General features: G+C 31.4%; 2 protein-coding genes across 2 annotated transcripts; both read left to right on the top strand.

Annotated features, from left to right (window-relative positions):
* The first annotated feature begins 4,183 nt into the window (after positions 1–4,183).
* Positions 4,184–7,192, top strand: LOC114407295 (probable carboxylesterase 15). Its single transcript, XM_028370347.1, has 2 exons — positions 4,184–4,908; positions 6,666–7,192. Exons 1-2 carry the CDS (start codon positions 4,241–4,243, stop codon positions 6,970–6,972), a joined length of 975 nt encoding a protein of 324 aa, XP_028226148.1. The 5' UTR covers positions 4,184–4,240; the 3' UTR covers positions 6,973–7,192.
* A 7,683-nt stretch (positions 7,193–14,875) lies between these two features.
* Positions 14,876–18,819, top strand: LOC114407294 (myosin-binding protein 7-like). The gene is made up of 4 exons (XM_028370346.1): positions 14,876–15,116; positions 15,318–16,777; positions 16,962–17,008; positions 18,410–18,819. The coding sequence occupies exons 2-4, from the start codon at positions 15,527–15,529 to the stop codon at positions 18,516–18,518; spliced, it is 1,407 nt and encodes a 468-aa protein (XP_028226147.1). The 5' UTR covers positions 14,876–15,116; positions 15,318–15,526; the 3' UTR covers positions 18,519–18,819.
* Positions 18,820–19,623: the final 804 nt, after the last annotated feature.

Genomic DNA, 19,623 nt, shown 5'->3' with positions numbered 1-19,623 from the left:
ATCTAAATCATAACAGTATCCGAATCTCAGGACAATTTACCTGAGAATATTTAATAAAGAAAAAAAAATGTTTAATGTGTCCTGTTCCTGGTCTATTACTTGGGAAGTTAACAATCATCGCTGGCTTCCCAATGTTAGTACACGCATTTCATCGCTTCAAAATGGAAAAGTTAACTATGCATCCTGATAACATGAAGGACAACTAAACCCAAAGAAATTGCCGACCTACGAACAAAACGTACAAATATACCTTTTTTAAATAATAAAAAATAATAATAGTATAAAAAAGACATTATCATCAACATAGTAAAAAATAAAATTTAACTTTTAGACACTGTCTCTATAATGATATATGTAATTTTTTTTAACAGAAATGGTATATGTAAATTTATGAAAAGAAAAATATCTTCAATGCATTTTAATTAGATTCTTAAAAGTATTAAAATTAATGCTACATCTAATTATCTAATTCATCATTATTAAGGAAAACAAATTTATTTTCTAGATGATAACAATAATTTATCTTAAACTTATATTTTACATTATTCATAAATGAACAATAAATTAATATTAAACTGATAAAATGGTATAGCATATTTTACATTAATAATAAATTAACATTTAACCGATAAACGTAAAATCAAAACCTAGCTAGCACCATTGGCATTAAGTCATTTAATGCCATCGATTATAGAAAAAAGTTAAACAAGTGATTAATAACATTTTCCAAACATGAAAGATAATCTATACTACTGCTTACAGAACACATGCCACTAATTAAAGGCTTAACGCATCAGCAGTGAGTGAGCTTAAGAGTAAGATATAAAATAATGACTTAGTTCATTATTATATGTACCACCCGCTAATAGCCAGGATAAGCCATTTTCATGGCTGCTGTTGGCCCACCACACCACTAACACTAGGAGTTGTAGTACAACCATATCAAATTAAAATTAAAATTAAATATAGACCTAAATGGATCCAACTCCATGTGCCAAAGCACCAATCACCACCACTTTTAATTGCCTTCTGATATTTTTCTGTTAATTGGTTGGAACCTCACAATTTCCTTTCATCAGGAAAAAAAAAACTCTCAATTTTCTGACAAATTTAACTGGTTTAAATATTTTCTAAACAGAGGATGAGACTGGTTTGTTTTCAAATTTATTTAAAACAAAGACATTCATTTATTCTAGAAATTAGTTTTCTCAAAATTATTTAATTTAATAATTTCTTATAAATTGAATTTTGACAGAGGTAGTATATATTATGTAAGAAGTTATCATCCATTGAAAACATGTAAGAATAAGTGATTCTCTTTTCTTATTAAATTATGTATAATAACTTCTATAAGTTAATCTGTATAAGTTACTATCTCATAAGTTAATTTGTAAAAAATAATTGTGGATCCGCTTGAACAAACTTATTTATAAGTTAATTTATAAAAGTTATCGTATATTAACTTTCCAAAAATTTGATTTTTATCTTATCCGTGAGCTTTTTTTTTTACTTAATGCATGAGCTAATTTAATTTATAAAAAAAACTTGTTTATATTTTTATCATTATTTTATTTTTTATAAATGTTTTTGAAAAAGTTTATCCAAACATATCTTATATGTATAATTTTCTTACAAATGAATGTATATTTGTCTTCTCTAGGAACCGATCGAGACTTATTTGGCTGTGAAATTCAATACGGAGGCCTTTATGATATTACATAATGCTACAAATGAATAGAAAAAAGTCTATAAAAATCGAGGGTTGAATTTTGATTTAATGTAAAACTTTTTTACACAATTATACTTTACCAAGTCATTCGAATAATTTGACTATTGTTATTAAGGCATATAAGGTTCTTTTTTTTTCTTCTTCTTCTTGAAAGTCTAATATTTCAGTAATACATCAGTATATTATTAAATTAATTATAGTAATATAAAGATTTTACATTTATAGTTTATTAAATTTAATCTGTATTACACGATTTTTTTACTTGATGAAATATCTTTGCACCAGATATTTTTGGGAATATAATGCAAAAAAACTTATTGGTAGGTGGAACATGGACTATGTAGTATGTTCGTATCCTCTTATTGAATATAGATGCTGTTCGTGGCACTTTAATTCCCCTTTGGGCTCTTTTTCATGTTGATTTCAAGGAATTGCTAGGTTGGTCTTTCACATTTTTTGGCTGCAACAAAATTTAAAAAGGATAAATAATTATTTTTATTTTTAAAAGTGTATTATCTTAAAAGATGATAAAATAAAATTTAGTACTTATCAAGTGCAACATATTTTTAGGAAAAAAATGATTATTTATTCAGTTTAAAAATCTGCTGAAAAAATGAGTAATTAACATAATATCAAGCTATATCTTTTGTATGTTTTATTTTTATTTTTTCAATTAAAAATAATTCTTGGGTAGAAAACAAACGATAAACTTAAGTGGAGTTTATCAAATAATCTTCACTTAATTTGATACATACTTCGGACAGCAGGATCGTTTATTTATAATATATCATATGTAAAAGGAAAAATCAAATCTCAAAAGTTGTGGTCAATGTCATGCTACATACATCCAAATTGCTTAGCGTGCGAATTATGAACATATATAATAATGTCTATCCGAATCACCAGGCACTATCCACTTTTTCTGGAAATTTTAACTTTACTATTATACTATTATTTATACTGTGATTTCATCCCAAACAGAAGATGTTCGAATGATATTAGGCGCGAATCCATATCGTATCTAAAATGTAAAAACAATAGTGTATCAGTAAAATTCTATGTTAAGAAAAGTATTATTTAATTATAAATTACCATATACATAGGATTGTTAATATATTCAACTAAAGGACTCATCTTCTAGGTTGTACGGATATGCACAATCAAGTGAAAACCAACTAATTAACATATTGCTTTGTACATCCAAGTTTCTCATCAGGTCAAGGATTCATTAATTTGAAGTCTATTAAAGCCATTGAACTTGTAATTAATTCATGGCACTCTTTACACCCTAAATCGTAAATGAATTTGAGACACTCACATATCATGGTAATTAAGATTTACCTTGTGGATACACTCATGTATATACTAGGATCGTGATTTACCCGCATTGTATAGCCTTATAAATTAAAAAGACGTACACTTATAGAATTATCAGACAAACTTTCTTTTCATATATATCGTCACTTTGTTAGTTTACATGTTAACTTAAGTATCAAAATGCCTTTATATACCTCATGCCTTTGCTAGCTTGTTGGTCCATGTTATAAATGCCAAAGATAGAAAACTAAGATTTCTAAATTCAAATTTTAAGAGACTAATTTTTTTTCCTATATATCAAACACCTTTTAGAGTAATGGTTATTATAACTACTATTGTTATTATTTATGATTCTTTATATCTATTCATAATCCATTTATATAGAGTAAGAAAATTTAATTAGTATTTTTATTTATATTAAAAATATTTTACACTTTTTAACATGACATGACCTTTTAATGCCAATTAAAAAAATGACCTTTTAATTACTAATATCATTTTGTCTCATTTATAATCAATATGTATTGTAGTCTATAAATTCTCTTGCATTGCAATCTACAAATTATATTATTGTTTAATCATAAATTATTATATATAGTATATATTAAATTTTATAAGAATTATTTTAAAAATTATATTCATGATTTTTTAATTAGTTGACACTGTAAAATTATTTAATTTATATTATAAATACATGATTAATTATTAAAATCTTACATATCTCGAATTTTTTTGGGGTGAATTTGGGTATTTATTGGTTTAAAGTTAATAATAACTAATCTCTTAAAGATATGAATATTCATTTAAGGATTAACTTATCTCAACAGATAATTTTATATGGATCAAGTGACAAACTTAAGTGATAAAATTTATATTGCTCCTGCATGCCCCATATCATATTAATTAATGGACACTAAAAAATAAACATTCCAGAAGCAGGGATCCAATCTAGCTAATTAACCTAAGGTCCATATATATTGACAGGAGAAAAAATAAAAGAAACCAATAGGTAGGGATAAATGTGGCACCGAATTTCATTTAATTATAATCACAAGATCACTCTTCCCAATCCCCACTAATTAATAGCAAGGCTAGCTCCACTATCGCAATCATTGTCCACTTATATATATATATACATTCACAACCAATTTACAAAACACACACACAGAAGCTAGCTAGCTCATAATTACAATAATGGGTTCCCTCCCTCACGTAGTAGAGGACTGCATGGGCTTCCTCCAACTTTATAGCGACGGTTCCATTTTCCGTTCCAACGACATAGAATTCAAAGTTTCACCCATTCAAGACAACTCCATAACCTATAAAGATTATCTCTTTGACAAGAGATTCAACCTTTCTCTTCGCTTCTACAAGCCCCAACACGTAGCACCCATAGACAATAACAAGAAGCTTCCTATTGTGATGTTCCTTCACGGTGGAGGCTTTTGCTTCGGTTCGCGCACGTGGCCCCATATTCACAACTGTTGCATGCGCCTCGCGTCGGGGCTCCAAGCGGTGGTGGTTTCGCCGGACTACCGTCTGGCGCCGGAGCACCGTCTTCCGGCCGCAGTAGACGACGCCGTGGAGGCGGTGAGGTGGCTCCAGAGGCAGGGGCTGAGCTTGAAGGAGGACGCGTGGTTGAGTGGGGGCGTTGACTTTGATTGCGTGTTCGTGGTGGGTGACTCGTCTGGCGGGAACATTGCGCACCACCTGGCGGTTCGGTTGGGGTCCGGTTCGAGAGAGATGGACCCGGTTCGGGTACGAGGTTACGTGTTGTTTGCTCCGTTTTTTGGCGGGGAGGTTCGGACCAAGTCCGAGGAAGGTCCACCAGAGCACATGTTGAACCTCGAGTTATTAGACAGGTGAGGTTAAACTAAACATTAAAAATTTAAATTATATATACTGTTTTCTAATTAATCGTTTTCTTAATTTCTTTTCTGTATGAATTATTTGAAGAAAAAAAAATCCACTCTGTGTGTGTAGTGTCTTTTTGCTCAATCTTGTCCTTTCATTCTTAGGTTTGCGTTATTTCCAACTTCTTTGAAATGGACCACTTTAGCATCAATGTCACTGCTACATTGGAAGTGGTATGTAAGTAATTAAATGAACAAATGCTATAAAGTGGTGCCTATGTGAATTGACCCACTTAAAACACTTCACTACACTTGTCTGCGTTTTGACCTTATATGGGAAAGGAATATGCGATGAATAAGACACAACCGCATTTGGATAGACTAGTCTTAATTCTTAATTAGTTAAATGATTTTGATGCTCCTTTTAAATTATAATATGTTTTTCATTAATTTCTTATGATTACTTAATACTAAAATTTATTTTAGCAAGATTACTGAAGCTAATATGTTTTTAACATAATATTTTTAAATAGAAAATATAAAGAATAATAGTTATAAACATTTTAAAATCTTAAATATATTCAACTAACATTTTAAAATAAATATATTAGCATCTTTGATTCTTAAAAACATGTAAATACATTTAAATACTATTAAAAAAATAAAATACACATTTTCGTATATTTAATTAAAGCATAACATATTTAACATTTTAATTAAATATTTTTTCAATAAGTAAAATCCTAAGATCAAGTTAATTTTATATGTGAAAAAATGTTAAAAAAACATAATCTCACCATATTATAAATAATTTTGTTTAGGTAAAATCAACTCGTTTAAAACATGCTTATACTTTTATAAAAAATATATATAAAAATATTTATTTAATTAATTACAAACTTATAATAATAAATATTTAATTTTATAATCCGCATAAATACATGTCAAGGATTACTTTTGAAACGTGTGGAAATCAAAATGGCAATAATGAATGTAATTGAAGTGATTAGAGGTGACATTTGGCTAAACCCTCTTCCACACCTCTTTTATGTTATCTCGTAGTGACCTATATGTAGATATGAAAAAAAGATGGAATCATTGTAATTTTATATATTGTAATACATATTTCAATATATAATCTATAATTGAGTTTAATTTAAATAATGAAAGTTATGTTTAAAATAATTTAAATTAATTTAAAAATAAATCTAGTAAATTTAAAATCATAATGCTTTATTTTTTCGTCTCAAATTAGAATGTGTTGAGAATATATAAAAAATTTAAATTCATATAAATAAATTCCCTAGTAGTGACATAAATTGTTTACTTAGAATAAAAAATGGGTTAAAACTTGAAACCGCGTGTACAACATTAACATTAAATCATATAATTACTTATCAATACACTTCAGATTTCCAAATCGAGAACAAAATCATTTATAAACTTTTCCACTTTCGAGAGGATATGCCTAGTCCAATATTATACCAAAATGCAATATGATACAGTAATTATTTATTCCGAAATGCTTGGCAAAAATTAAAGCCAATTGTTAGATACATATTCGTCATATATACTAGGTGATAATGAAATAAAGTATGCGCAATACAAATTAAGGAGACTGTGAAAAAGAAATTGACATATAAAAATTAAAAAAAACACATTTTGATCGTGAAATCATTTCATTATGTGATGATCATGTAGTTAATTTTTAGGTCTCTCTCTAACACACACATGCGGTTAATCGAATTATTATTTTTATCAAGCAGATTTTGGAGGCTGTCGATGCCTGTTGGAGAGAGCAGAGACCACCCATTGGCGAATCCGTTCGGACCTGGAAGCCCAAATCTTGAACAAGTGAAGCTTGATCCTATTTTGGTAATAGTAGGTGGCAATGAATTGCTCAAGGATAGGGCAAAAAACTATGCAACAAGGTTAAAAAAATTAGACAAGGACATTAAATACGTTGAGTTTGAAGGGTGCGAGCATGGGTTTTTCACGCATGATTCATTCTCATCAGAAGTTACAGAAGAGGTCATCCAAATCCTTAAAGGATTCATGCTTGCAAACTTCTAGTTAAAAAAATTAAACAGTAGAAAGATACTGATAGTGAGATGTAATTAAGGTTAATTAATTAGTATATATATTTTTAGCCCGGTAAAAGTAGTAGTTCGTGGGAATGAAGTATATATATATGTCAATTTCATGGTGTGTACGTGTAACTAACTAGCTTTTCATTGGAGATTGTAGTCAACTATCCTTCTTAGCTATTTGTGCTATAACTTTTTTAATTGTATCAGTAATTTTCAAGCGAAAAAATCATAATAATAGAATTTTAATTAAGAATTCTATATTTTTATTATGTTTCAGCTTCCATTTAATATAATTTTAAAAAACAGTTATATGTTTTTTTTATCATGATGATAATTTAATTAATTAATTAATTATAGTTACATGCAATGTAAAATACTTTGATATTAATTATTTCAAATGTATGTTACATTTGTATAAGTTCTTCATTTGCAGGTTGACGTTATTCATTCATTCCATATCAAACTCGGGAAATTGATTTAGATATTTTGAAGAAGAAAAAAAAAGTGGGATGATGATTGATAGGTATATAAATGACAATTGACAAGCTTATAGTGATGAGATTGTGGGAGTGGGAGTGGGAGTGGGAATCTTATAGGTCATTCACGTCTTGTTCGTGATCATAAAATGTGACACACAGATAGAGTATAAAAGATGACGGATAACACCAATAACATCAGTTTATGGATTTCTGTGTTCGAAATTAGAAGACATCCGAAGACATGAATGACGTACTTACTTTTATCTAAGTTCCACTAGACACTCAATTTATTTTGTCCTCCTTTTTAGTGGGTTGAGAATGTATTCAAGGTGATAATTAGTGATGAAGTAGTATCTAATTTTTATGGTTAAGGTGGATCGCCGAATCCTTTGATCATTAGTGATCTAATAAGTAATAATTGTTGATAAAGTAGCATCTTATAAAATGAATACATGATATCCTGAAAGAGATGTTTTTAAAATCAAAATTTAGTTTTAGACAAATTTATACTTTTGATGTTTTAATTTTAATTTCGCCTTTTATGTTTATTTTGTACTAAGTTAGTGTCTTATGTTTGCAAACTTTAATATAACAATTGCAAAATTGCCAATTTTCATTTAATTTCTTTTTTATGAATTATGATCGCGTTGAGATTTAAATTTATGACTTCATGAATACTACGTACTCCAACCCCATCATTAAATTGACCTTAGTGATTCAATTGTCATCTAACTCCGTTAGATATTTGCAATTATGATCTTAAAAGTACAAATTTTGAAGGTAGATCAATTTGTAACATATTGCTTATTGCGAGAATGGTAGCTAGAGTTGGTTTTTTTTCGGTTGATATTGTGGTCCTACACATATAGGGCATTAGGGGTATTTATTTATTATTCTGTGTAAATTGAATGAAATTGGTCCAATTTTGTTTGTTGCTATGTGTTGGCATGTGTGTGTGTGTTATTCAGTTTTTGTTTTTGAAGTATATATTGTGTTGGGCATGTAATGATGTTTTGGTGGGTTAGGTCTTACGAGAATAGACAATAACTTTTCTTTTTGTTGATGTCCACCTTCGGTTTGTGGACCCATACAAAACTAATTAAGTATGAAGGAAAAATATGGAGTTATTGGGAGGTGTTGAACATAATTGAGGAATTGGGCTATCCTGAAGTGATCAACATATGATATAGGGCAGTTGGTGTGACCAAATCATCAATAGATGATAACTATAACATCCTATTAGACACAATTCACACTAATATTTTTATTAGTTTTAATTATTATAAAAATGAGGATAATTTTTTCGAGATTAAAGGAAATGTTTATTATGCATGTTTAATTTGAAATGCAGGATCTTCTTTTAATAACTTCATTTCACACTGTAAAAATAAATGCAAATAAATTGTGCATTAGCTAATCCCAAATAATATATAAAAAAAATCTAGTGCGAGAAATTCGCAATTTTTATCCTAACTCAAATACAGAAATAAATAAATTGGATCACTTATCCCGTCAAGAAGTACATACATATAAATAAAATAACAATGAGTGAAGTTTGATTCTAATGTGTGTGTGCGTGCTCAAATCATGGAACAATCTCTTCACAAGGTCACATCATCATTACATCATTAGGTATACCTTCTACATCATCACACAAAATTATCAACATGTTATGAGCTGACACTATCAATCCTAAAATATATATGAGATCAACTTACTCATTGGAGCGCCACACACTTGATAGCTTTCATCCCTTAAACCTTATCTAAGGCCACACACATCAACTCGTGGCGTACCAAACCACAACTTCCCACTCCATCTCCCATTAGGCCTTCTATCATGTCATCTAACTAAAATGCACTCTTGATATACATCTGTAGAGACTGATTCATCTTTCAAGAGTCATTTTTATTCATTTATATAACATATTTCTACCTCAATAGGCATGCATAGGTTCATTATCATTTGACCTCAATCACTGAACACCAAGATAAAGAAATAACATCTACATCCCTTAGACAGACAAACAATATAATCAATATATAATCAAATCAGTACCATGGACTATATCATATGTAACATCTCTAGTCTTAATCATTGAATATCACATTAGGCATGCATAAGAGTTCTATCTTATCGACATATAGATAGTATAGACAATTATAATTTAACAACATTTCACAAATACATCATTGCATCATAGTATCATTTACAAAATCTCCACGTACTAAGTATATCTAAATAGGAAAGTAGTAAGTAACAATCACATCGTTTTAAAACTATTAGATACTTAATTTATGATTCTGTAACTTTATTTATTTATGATCATTTAGAATTTTAGTATTAATATTACTTTAATTTAAGCTACTCTAGAACTTATAAAAATTTAAGTCTATTAGTTTGATGACTGTTGTTGTTGTTAGTTTGACTCGTTTCAAATTGAACTACCCCGATTGAGTGATTTTTTTTACTAGGGTGAATTCAAATTACAAAACATGAAAATTATCTGGAAGGTCGAAGCAGACAAACGATACCCACGTGTGTTCGCAAACTTTTTCATTTGCATAATTGCCATATGTTTTGGTGAGTAATGTAATGTGCTTTATCTCAACGTCAAGATGCTTTTTGCGTGGATTTGTGGGTCCAAAACAAGGGTATCCCCGACTCCATCGCTTGAATCTAGCTATAGCTATTACCCACCTTTTTCTCACACAAATCCGGAATAGATACATGCACAGGCACAGATGTTATCTTTAGATCACTAATAATAAAATACAATATTAATGAAATGGACGGTATTAAGTTTTATTATTTGAATCATTTAAAATAAATTTTGATGGAATTTTCTTTTATTTAATTTGAAAACAAGTTTTTTTTTTCTTTTTCTCAGTAAAGATATTTTATTATGATTTATTTTATTTGACTCGTCGTTAAATATCCGACGTTAACTATAAAATTTGGTCTTAGTACTATATAAAACATCAATTCTGAAAAGATAATGCAATGCATATCAGAAGACCAATTTTGTTGGAAAGTGGAAACACATGCATGCATGATGCATCCTCAGTTTCGGGGTTCGCATTCCGTATCATTCTTCCACGAATTACCGTGTCAGGTTCAAAGAATCTGTGTTTCAAAACCACAAATTATAGTTCATTGTAGTGACAGAAGCCCTCAAGAGCTTCGGCCTTTATCCATAAGGGATGAAATTTTCAGCTTTCTTTAATTAGCTTAATTTCTTTATTTGGAATGTTTTAGATTGATTGGACATTTTCAAAATAATTAATCTAGCTAGACTAGTGGACAATCCATAATGTCCACTAGAATGACCATATTTTCGCTGCAAAAGTTTGGACATGTGTCAAAGGCACGGAAGCTAAATGTATATGATAAACTTTTCAGTTTTCTCTATTTAATTAGTTATTAATTTATTAACTATCATATATCGTTCTCCACCATTTGAGACTGTAAGAGCCTGTGCTAAAATCATTTCGTGGCCACTCAAGAGTTAACAGACCAAAAGGTCAAGACAAGGAATTTCATGCTACAAACTCTTTACAAAAGACGCAATCTTTGGATTGAAAAGGTTAAATAAATTAAATAATACTTGTTGCGCCAATTTATCATTGTGGATCTTGACTATGCATGCTTGAGCTCACTAAACTTCTATAAATTAATTAATCCACTATTGCCGAAATTGATCCGTTTCTACTTTTTCCGGCACTAAAAGGAAGACGATAAGCATCAAAGATTAGTTGATATATATCTTAGCGTTGGCACAGGCAAACCCCTATCCTTATAATGTAATTATACCACACTCGAGTCAAAATTTTGGTTATTATGCATCTTCAATTGGAAATCAATGTAGCCAAAGTCTCAAACTAGCTAGTGGGAGAAGAAGTATATGACTTTTGGCTAAGTCATGTTTCAAGCTATTCACAATGATTGTACAATTTGTTTTGTCCAAATGTCAAAAACCATGACCCATTGGTGATTCAAGCAATAATGGACGAGAGTAATCATGACATGTGCTAATTATTGGCGCAACAAATGACTGCTTCAAGCCTACATCCACGAATGGACTTACATATATACTGTCGCACAAAGAGTTATCACCAAATTAAATTCATGTTGTTACAAAAACAATGTTGTTCACTAGTACAAAATATATACTAGGCATGATTATAAGTTCATATTAGTAATATGCTGTAATATACTATATTAGATACATTAATAATATATGCGCGTGTGTGCGTACGTCTTAAGAAGGAAAAAGTTGTGCGGCCTATTTGTCATCTCTGCTGGAAGGTTGTGGTATGGTTTATTTGAATATTATGCGTAACAAAATTGTACTTCAAGGTATTCAGGTTGATTTTAATGGTGTTTTAGACTTGGTAAATGAGACTATATATGAACATCGTTCAAGGTCAAAATGGATAGTGTTTAATGTTCTTTTCTGATTGATATAATGATCTTGTAGCTTGTGTTCTTTTATCCCTTTGATAATCAAGGATTATTGTATTCAGATTATAATATCCCTTATATTCTGTTGCTTAATAAAATTTTACTTATATATATAGAAACACATCTTTGCTATTTGATCCAAAATTATTTTAGACGCTAAAAAAAAGTCCTTTGTCTTGTTGAAAAATCGATATATAAATTATAGTAAAGAGGGGAAGCCCAACCCAAGTTGTAAAGGTGGTATACCTTTTAGTTGGGCTTTGGCCAGTTTAGTTTAATAAGATAAAAGGCATGAAGTTAAAACTTAAAAGACGTTGTTTATATTAAAAAAATATTCAAAATATTTGATTTTTAAAATTAAAAATATTTGATTTTGTTGAAATAATTAAAATAAATCAGTTAAGGATAAACTAAATTGTATGTAACTTTTAAACTCTCTCACCATTATTTAGATATTATTAATATTTACCCCCCAAAAAAGCAAAGAAATATTATTTATTTTTTTACGGGAAAACAAAAAAACAGTTGAAATCAAGTTATATGAAAAGTCTAATTTGCATTTTCATACAAGAAATTTGCTATTAGAAAACCAAAAATGCGCGGTTCCAAATTCACAATTTGCATGAACCATACCAAGCCAAAAAAAAAAGGGAGGAAGGAACCATCTTGGACTGTCATCCACGAAGAATGTGCTTAATTAGTTACGGTTGGAGAGTTTGGTGGCTTGGAGTTTCGTGAAAGAAAAATGAGAGCCTATGCTATGCATTTACTTAAAATACAAGTCACAAAGGCTGGTAGATCCTGCTGGAGGTAACATGACACTTGCAGAATTGCTCTTGGTTGGTATGATATATATAGATCATGACACTACACACCTTTAGCTGAAATAATTACGTATTGGGCGAGTTTCTCTTTGCATTCGTTTGTAAACTAATGAAAAAACAATTAGCATCTACTGGGCTACTTAATTAAAATTTGTTCAAGTCCATGCCTATGTAAATATGATGGTGAAGGGGTAGCTGTATTTCGAGTGATGCATGTAATTGAAAGCAGATAATCAGATACACACTTTTTTGGCGAAGAATAAGAATACCAGAGTTAATTAGCTTTTGATGTAGTAAGAAGAATATTAATTGAAATTTCAAAATCCATCACCACCTCTAAAATACCAAACAAAAAACAGGATAAAGAAAACATATTATTTTTCGATTCCCCCATCATGTATCTCTTCATGCCATCTGTTTCCATTTTTAATTGATTTCAGAAATACCTTAACATAACCCCACTGTCTTAACCTCACATGAAGGCGCATTATTGTGTAAACATTCTTCTAGCATATTCCCCTTGGTGTTGCTGTTGCAGATGATATTATTATTAGGCATATGCATGGTGATTTCCTCTAGTATAAAATATAAATAACTTGTTTTGCTGATGACAATAAAAATAAAAACAGTCATCACTTTCACTACTCACAACATAAAACGCCCTGTGTCTGAAGCGAGAACCCCAAGTAACAGACAGAGTGGTACTCCTGACTTATATTTAACACCAAAATGATGTGACATATGTTGATGCGGGGCTCTCAAAAACGGAAAGAATGATCTATAATTAAGGTGAAAAAATTCAATTAGATGCATTCATCCAGAGTCAGTAAAACTTGTATGCTGTCTATTTGTGTGTTTAAATTTGTCAGAATACGCATGCAGTTTAATATTTTTAAATTTTTCAACGACTTTTCAAATTATAAATTAGAAATGTTATACATTAATTATGAGCAATCAACAGATACTTTACACCAATGACAAGAAAAAAAAAAACTCATATTCACTTGGTATTTTTTTTATACACAGCAAAAAGAAGTGAGATTGATATAATTAATGTAAAGTATACCCTTTTATATTAAAAAATTATAATTGACCTCTATTTGTTGGTCAATCATCCCTATCAATGAAGTACTACTCTAAATGAATCATTCAGTCATGACCATGTCAAAATTAATGATGGATATAGTAGAAGAGATAAAGTGGAGGGAAAAGAGGTTGAAAATTACATTTATCTAATATATGATGCAAGTGATAAATCATTGCTAACGACTAACTCAAAAGTGTGAATTTTAAGCCCCTAGCTGCTTTACTCTGCACTTTTAGTTATATCTCTTTGAAACCTATACCCTAAATGGTGTGTGGAAGAGATAAAATGGAATAAAAAGAAGGCTTAATTAAAATGGATAATTTTTATTAACCTTCACTGCACTACTTTTGGTTCTTGTTTATTTTGTTTAGTTTGATATCGCATTTTATAAAAAAAATATTTTAATTCTTTATTTTATTTAAAAAAATTAAATTAGTTCTTATCGTCACAAAATTATACTGTGATGTTCGTGGATGGAAAAAACAAAACTAAGTAATATGATAAAAAAAGATGTTAACTAGATTCATATTGTGCCTTCAACTTTTAAAATGGTCTTACATATAACTTTTAAAATTATAATAAGTGATACTACAATCTTCCTGATAATAATCTTCTCTATTCGTCTTTGTTTTTATTCATTATTATTTTTTAATTATAATATTGATATGAAATAGTTTCGACCTATTATTTTCTTTTTTATCATTTACTATCGGAATATTTTTTTACATAAAAATCAACTTTATATATCTGAAATATTAGATTAATATTTTTAAGCCTATTAATATTATTATTAAACAACACGTTACAATGTAACTTTATAAAATATTTGACGAATTACCATTTCGATAACTTTTTTCACAAGTGCAATTTTAGCAATTAATTTGCTCATCCTACTCTTTTTAAAAACATTGATTGCATGCTTCAATGAGATTTTAAAAAATGCAAAAAATATTCACTTATCTAAGTAGGAGTAAAATACTAAAATAGGAATAAGAGAAAGGTGCCACCCTCGAGACGACCGAAACCGTCGATTTTCAGATATCTGTGGGGATAAGAGAAAGAGAGAGTAGAGCTCAACGTAAACGACGTCAACAAAATCCACAATCCATATCTCAAGAGACATTAATAAAAAGAAAAGAGGTTAAAACAAAACAAATTCAATCTAGGGTTTCCAAATCATTCTTCCCTCCAAACCAAACACCCGCATTCTTTCCTCCCAAGAAAGCGGGTTCACCCTTTCTCCATTCGTCAACCGCATTTCTTCAACTTCAAGGTCATTCTTCCTCTTCCTTTTTTTCTTCTTCTTCAAGCTGAAACCAGAGGGATCAAATTTCTGCCGTGTTTATTCCTTGCAATTTTATTTTTTTTTCCTTTTCCGTCACTCAGTCATTGTAGATTTGTTTTCTTTTTCATTTATTGTTATTAAAATAGCTTAATGACATCACGTGATTGTTGTTTTTATATTTTTTATTAGGTTTATGTCTCATTGGATGATTGATCCAAGGGAGAAGGTGCTTGACATTGGAGGGAGGGGAAGAGAGTGCTTGGTGGTGGTGTTTTGAATTGAAAAACGAGAGGATATCGCAGATTTTTTTCTTATCGTTTTCTTCATTTGTTAAAATCATCGGTGAATTTCGTTTTATTTTCGAAATTGTTTCGGTTTGAATGCATGCATTTTGATTTATGGATTTGGAATCTTCTGGCGATTCGGTGAAATGCTGCAAGCACTGTGAATGCGGGTGTAGTGATTGCTCCATGGCAGCTCAATCTTCAGGGAATTGGCTCCGTTCTGTGAAAAGGAAGCACAAGCAGCTGGAACAGGGCGACCAATTCTCTGTGCCGGGGCCAGATTGCGATCTGGTGGCGCGTGTTGAGATTGGGAATGAATGTGATGCACTCCGCGAGGCTGTCAGCAGCCAACAGAAATCAATACAGGATTTGTATGAAGAATTGGAGGAGGAGAGGAATGCGGCCTCCTCGGCTGCGAATGAGACCATGACAATGATATTGAGGCTGCAGAGGGAGAAGGCAGAGCTTCAGCTGGAAGCACGACAGTTCAAGAGATTTGTGGAAGAGAGGACGTCGCACGATCAGCAGGAGCTTCTAGCATTGGAGGAATTGTTGTATAAGAGAGAGCAGGCAATTCACTCGCTCACATGTGAGGTGCAGGCTTATAAGCACAGGTTGATGAGTTTTGGCATCAGTGAGTCCGAGGGAGAAGGGGATCAGTATGAATTTCCCCCTTATGAGTACCCTCCTTTGAGATGTAATGCAATGCATGCTTCAACAGATGATAATGATGAGATAGACATTGACAAATATGCATTTGGCGAAACTCCTAAGGACCGTTTGAAGAACCTGGAAAGTAGGATATCTCAAATGGAGAGAAGTCCCACTTATAGTCAGATGGATGGGGAATTCAGTGGAAAAAATATTCTAGAGAAGGTGATAGTTGGACAGTCTCCAAGACGGGCTAAACATTCCAGGAAATTTTCCTGTGACTCGTCTTCATTGTGCCCTGAGTATATGATGGATTCTCCTAGCTTTAGGAAGATAGATGAGGATCTTTCCAATTTGAAGAAGGTAGATAATGCATCGGAAGCTGGTGATGATATGATTGATAAAGTCTATACAATTGACTCTGAGTTCAAAGCCGGAGCTAGCGTTTACGATTATTATGCAACCACTCCAAGGGACTTTGTTGATCATGCAGATTTTGAAGATCTACATGTAAAGAAGCTTTACATGAGGCTTCAAGCACTTGAGGCTGATAGGGAATCAATGAGGCAGGCAATCATTTCAATGCGCACTGATAAAGCACAGCTTGTTTTGTTGAAGGAAATAGCTCAAGAATTGTGCAAAGAGATGTCACAGCAGAAAAAAATGACAGCGAGATCCTTTATTAGCAGCTTTTCATTCTTTACAGTTTTTAAGGTACTTTATAAACAACTGGTGTCTGCAAATTATATGATAATATGGACTTGTATCCTAGTTAATTTGCCCATTTTTTTAGCTTAAGGTACCTTTGATATAATTTCTATTCTTCACATTCATCTCATGGTTGAAGATTTTGACAGTAGCAGCACTTATGCTATTTCATTTTTCTTTTGTTGTTCAGTGGATTGCATCAATTGTTTTCTGGAGAAAGAAAGCTCATCAAATCAAGTAAGCAGTTAGTAGCTTTAGTCTTTATTTAAAAATTTGTGTACCACATCTGGTGGGATGTTGCCTGGTGATTGAGTTGTTGAAATGCGCAGTCTCGAAAAGTGTGCAAAATCAGGCATAATTCTCACAACCACCGTAGCCAGAAATCATTTAAAGAAAACAATAGTTTTGAATTCAGTAGTCTCATAACGCATAATGTTTGCAAAAGAATGTTGTAACATTGATCCAGTCATTCTACATTTCTGAAGATTCTTCATTTTCCTGTGAAATTTGACGAGTATAGTTCCTCTCCACTTGCTAAAAGAAATGCACATCTCCAGTCCTTTGTGGTCTCTGCTGACACATGGAGTAAAACTGATCTAATGCTTATTTAAAAAAAAATGAATCAAAGACAAAACGGATGTTTTAGGTGCTCTCTTTGGTAAAATGCAATGCCGTTTACGGTTTATGCATCAAGTAAAACTTAAAGAAGTTTTTTTTTTAACTCCCGTATCATTTTCCTTGGGCACACAGCACTTCTCCAGTTTTACATTGCTGGTGCCCTGTTCGATAGCTGGAATTGCATCTCAGAAACAATTTGTATGCCTCACTGGAAGGGGAGTAGAAAGTTTTCAACAAGAGCAATAGAAAAACGAGATTAAGCCTGTCAATAATGTGTCTCACTAAACGAGTCAATTGTTGGAGCCGGGAAGGGTTCATAGTTGATACAGAAACACCACTTCAAGTTACCAAAGGCACATAACACAACATAACTGGCGTAGTGTGCGTTGATTCTCCTATTTTGTCGTATTTCAATGTGCTAGAGCAAAATCCCCATTATTGTTCATTCGCCTTTCTTCTATTTTCCTTCAAACATCATTCGATTCTCTCTCTCTCTCTCTGGTGAAGTGTTCCTGGGTTGAAGGTTGCAAGGGTTTGGCGGTGGCAGTCCACATCTCAACCTCTCATTCTCAGTATTCAAAGGACTGATTTCTGATTATGAGTTAGGATATGATCTGGATTCATGGTTCTGTTTCGAAGCACCAATTTTTGCCTATAATACGAATCAAAAAAATTCCCTTGCTGCCGCATTTGTCTCAACTTGCAGGTCGTGGCGATACCAAAACACTGTGGTCTTACCCTTGGAACCTTGTTGCAACCCAAAACACAATTAAATCTGAACCATGGAAAGAATTTAATCACGTGTCATGCCTAGATTAAGTCCTCTCAAAGCACACTTATTAATATAACAAATTGTATATTGATACAGTCCTCTCAAAGCAAACTTATTAATATAACAAATTCAATGTGTTGAGTCTATTAATGATGAGTTTAGAGGGTACATAAGGAACTTTGTTAGGGGATCCTTGAATGATTGCTTGACCAGAAATTATCCATCATCTGAACTGCTTCTAATTGTAGGTATATGTTTGGGCTACCATCTGACAGTGGGGGCTTGCTAATGCTGCTTGACAAGGGACCCCATGTAAGGTCATGGAGATATCTTCAAAGTACACAAGTGGGAGATTAGTTCTCCAATTTTTCTTTTTTTCTTTTTTATCAATGGGGAAATATCTCCAATTATTGTTTTAGCTTAAAGGGTAAGCTCATATGTGGGAGTGGGGAGCACCAACTGAGTCTGAATCACACTATAATTTTTTTCCTTTCTCTTTTCCTTTAGATTTTTCTCGCCAAAAAGGTGGCGTTTTGTGCAATGGTCTTTTATTTCTTTTGTATGAAATTAAATGTAATTTGTTGGTTGACTGATGAAAACTTGGATATGACAATATATTTCAGCAATCTACCCGAGTTTATAAATTGAAAATGTATCATTTTAGCTCTAAATTAATTACCATTAATATCATGAAACTATTTGGATTATTTGTAATGTTAAAACATTGGGTAACACTAACACCAATGTTAGTCAGAATAAAGCAGTTTGGTATGGTTTTTTCCTTTTCTATCCCTCTAAGTTTTAGGATATTTTGAGTTTATCTGCAGCAACTAATTAACTTGATGAGGAAGGAAAGTTTAATGGGGTGACTAAGCGTTCTTTTCTTGACTGGCTGAAGTAGAGATTTTACAAAAGAAACTAATGAAAATTGTATAGCTCATGTTTATGGTTCTTTTTCTTTTTATGTAGTCTAACATCAGTGGTGGTCTTCAGATTTTAAATTTGTTGTGTTTCATTTGTATGCATCTATTTTGCACCCCTTGTCTGCTTTTGGAGATTTTAAAACTTTCATGATCCCTTATTTCCTAACCCAATTGCAGCCATACCATACAAGTATAGTAATGACATGGAACATATTCAGGTTGAGAAATGTTAAAGCACAAATTGTAGGCAATCGCCCTCAAGAAAGAGCAAGGAATTTTGTAGTTTGCTTATCTGCTAATCATGTTCATGAGTCATCTCATCCGCAAGAAAGCAAATTATTTAGATCCTTCTCTCTAGATTTTGTTGTGATCTAGGATGAGAATAAAATAAAAGAGAGAAAAATAAATAGCAGTGTATTTTTCTTTTAATTAATTGAAAACAAAATGTGAATAAAAAATTGTTAAAGCACATTACTTTTAAATTATAAGAATAAAAATAGTACATTGATATTTAAATCATAAATAACAGGTTAAGGGTC

Source organism: Glycine soja, chromosome 3, assembly GCF_004193775.1.
Source record: "Glycine soja cultivar W05 chromosome 3, ASM419377v2, whole genome shotgun sequence".
Classification (NCBI taxonomy): Eukaryota; Viridiplantae; Streptophyta; class Magnoliopsida; order Fabales; family Fabaceae; genus Glycine; species Glycine soja.
This window is presented reverse-complemented; position numbering and strand designations above follow the sequence as displayed.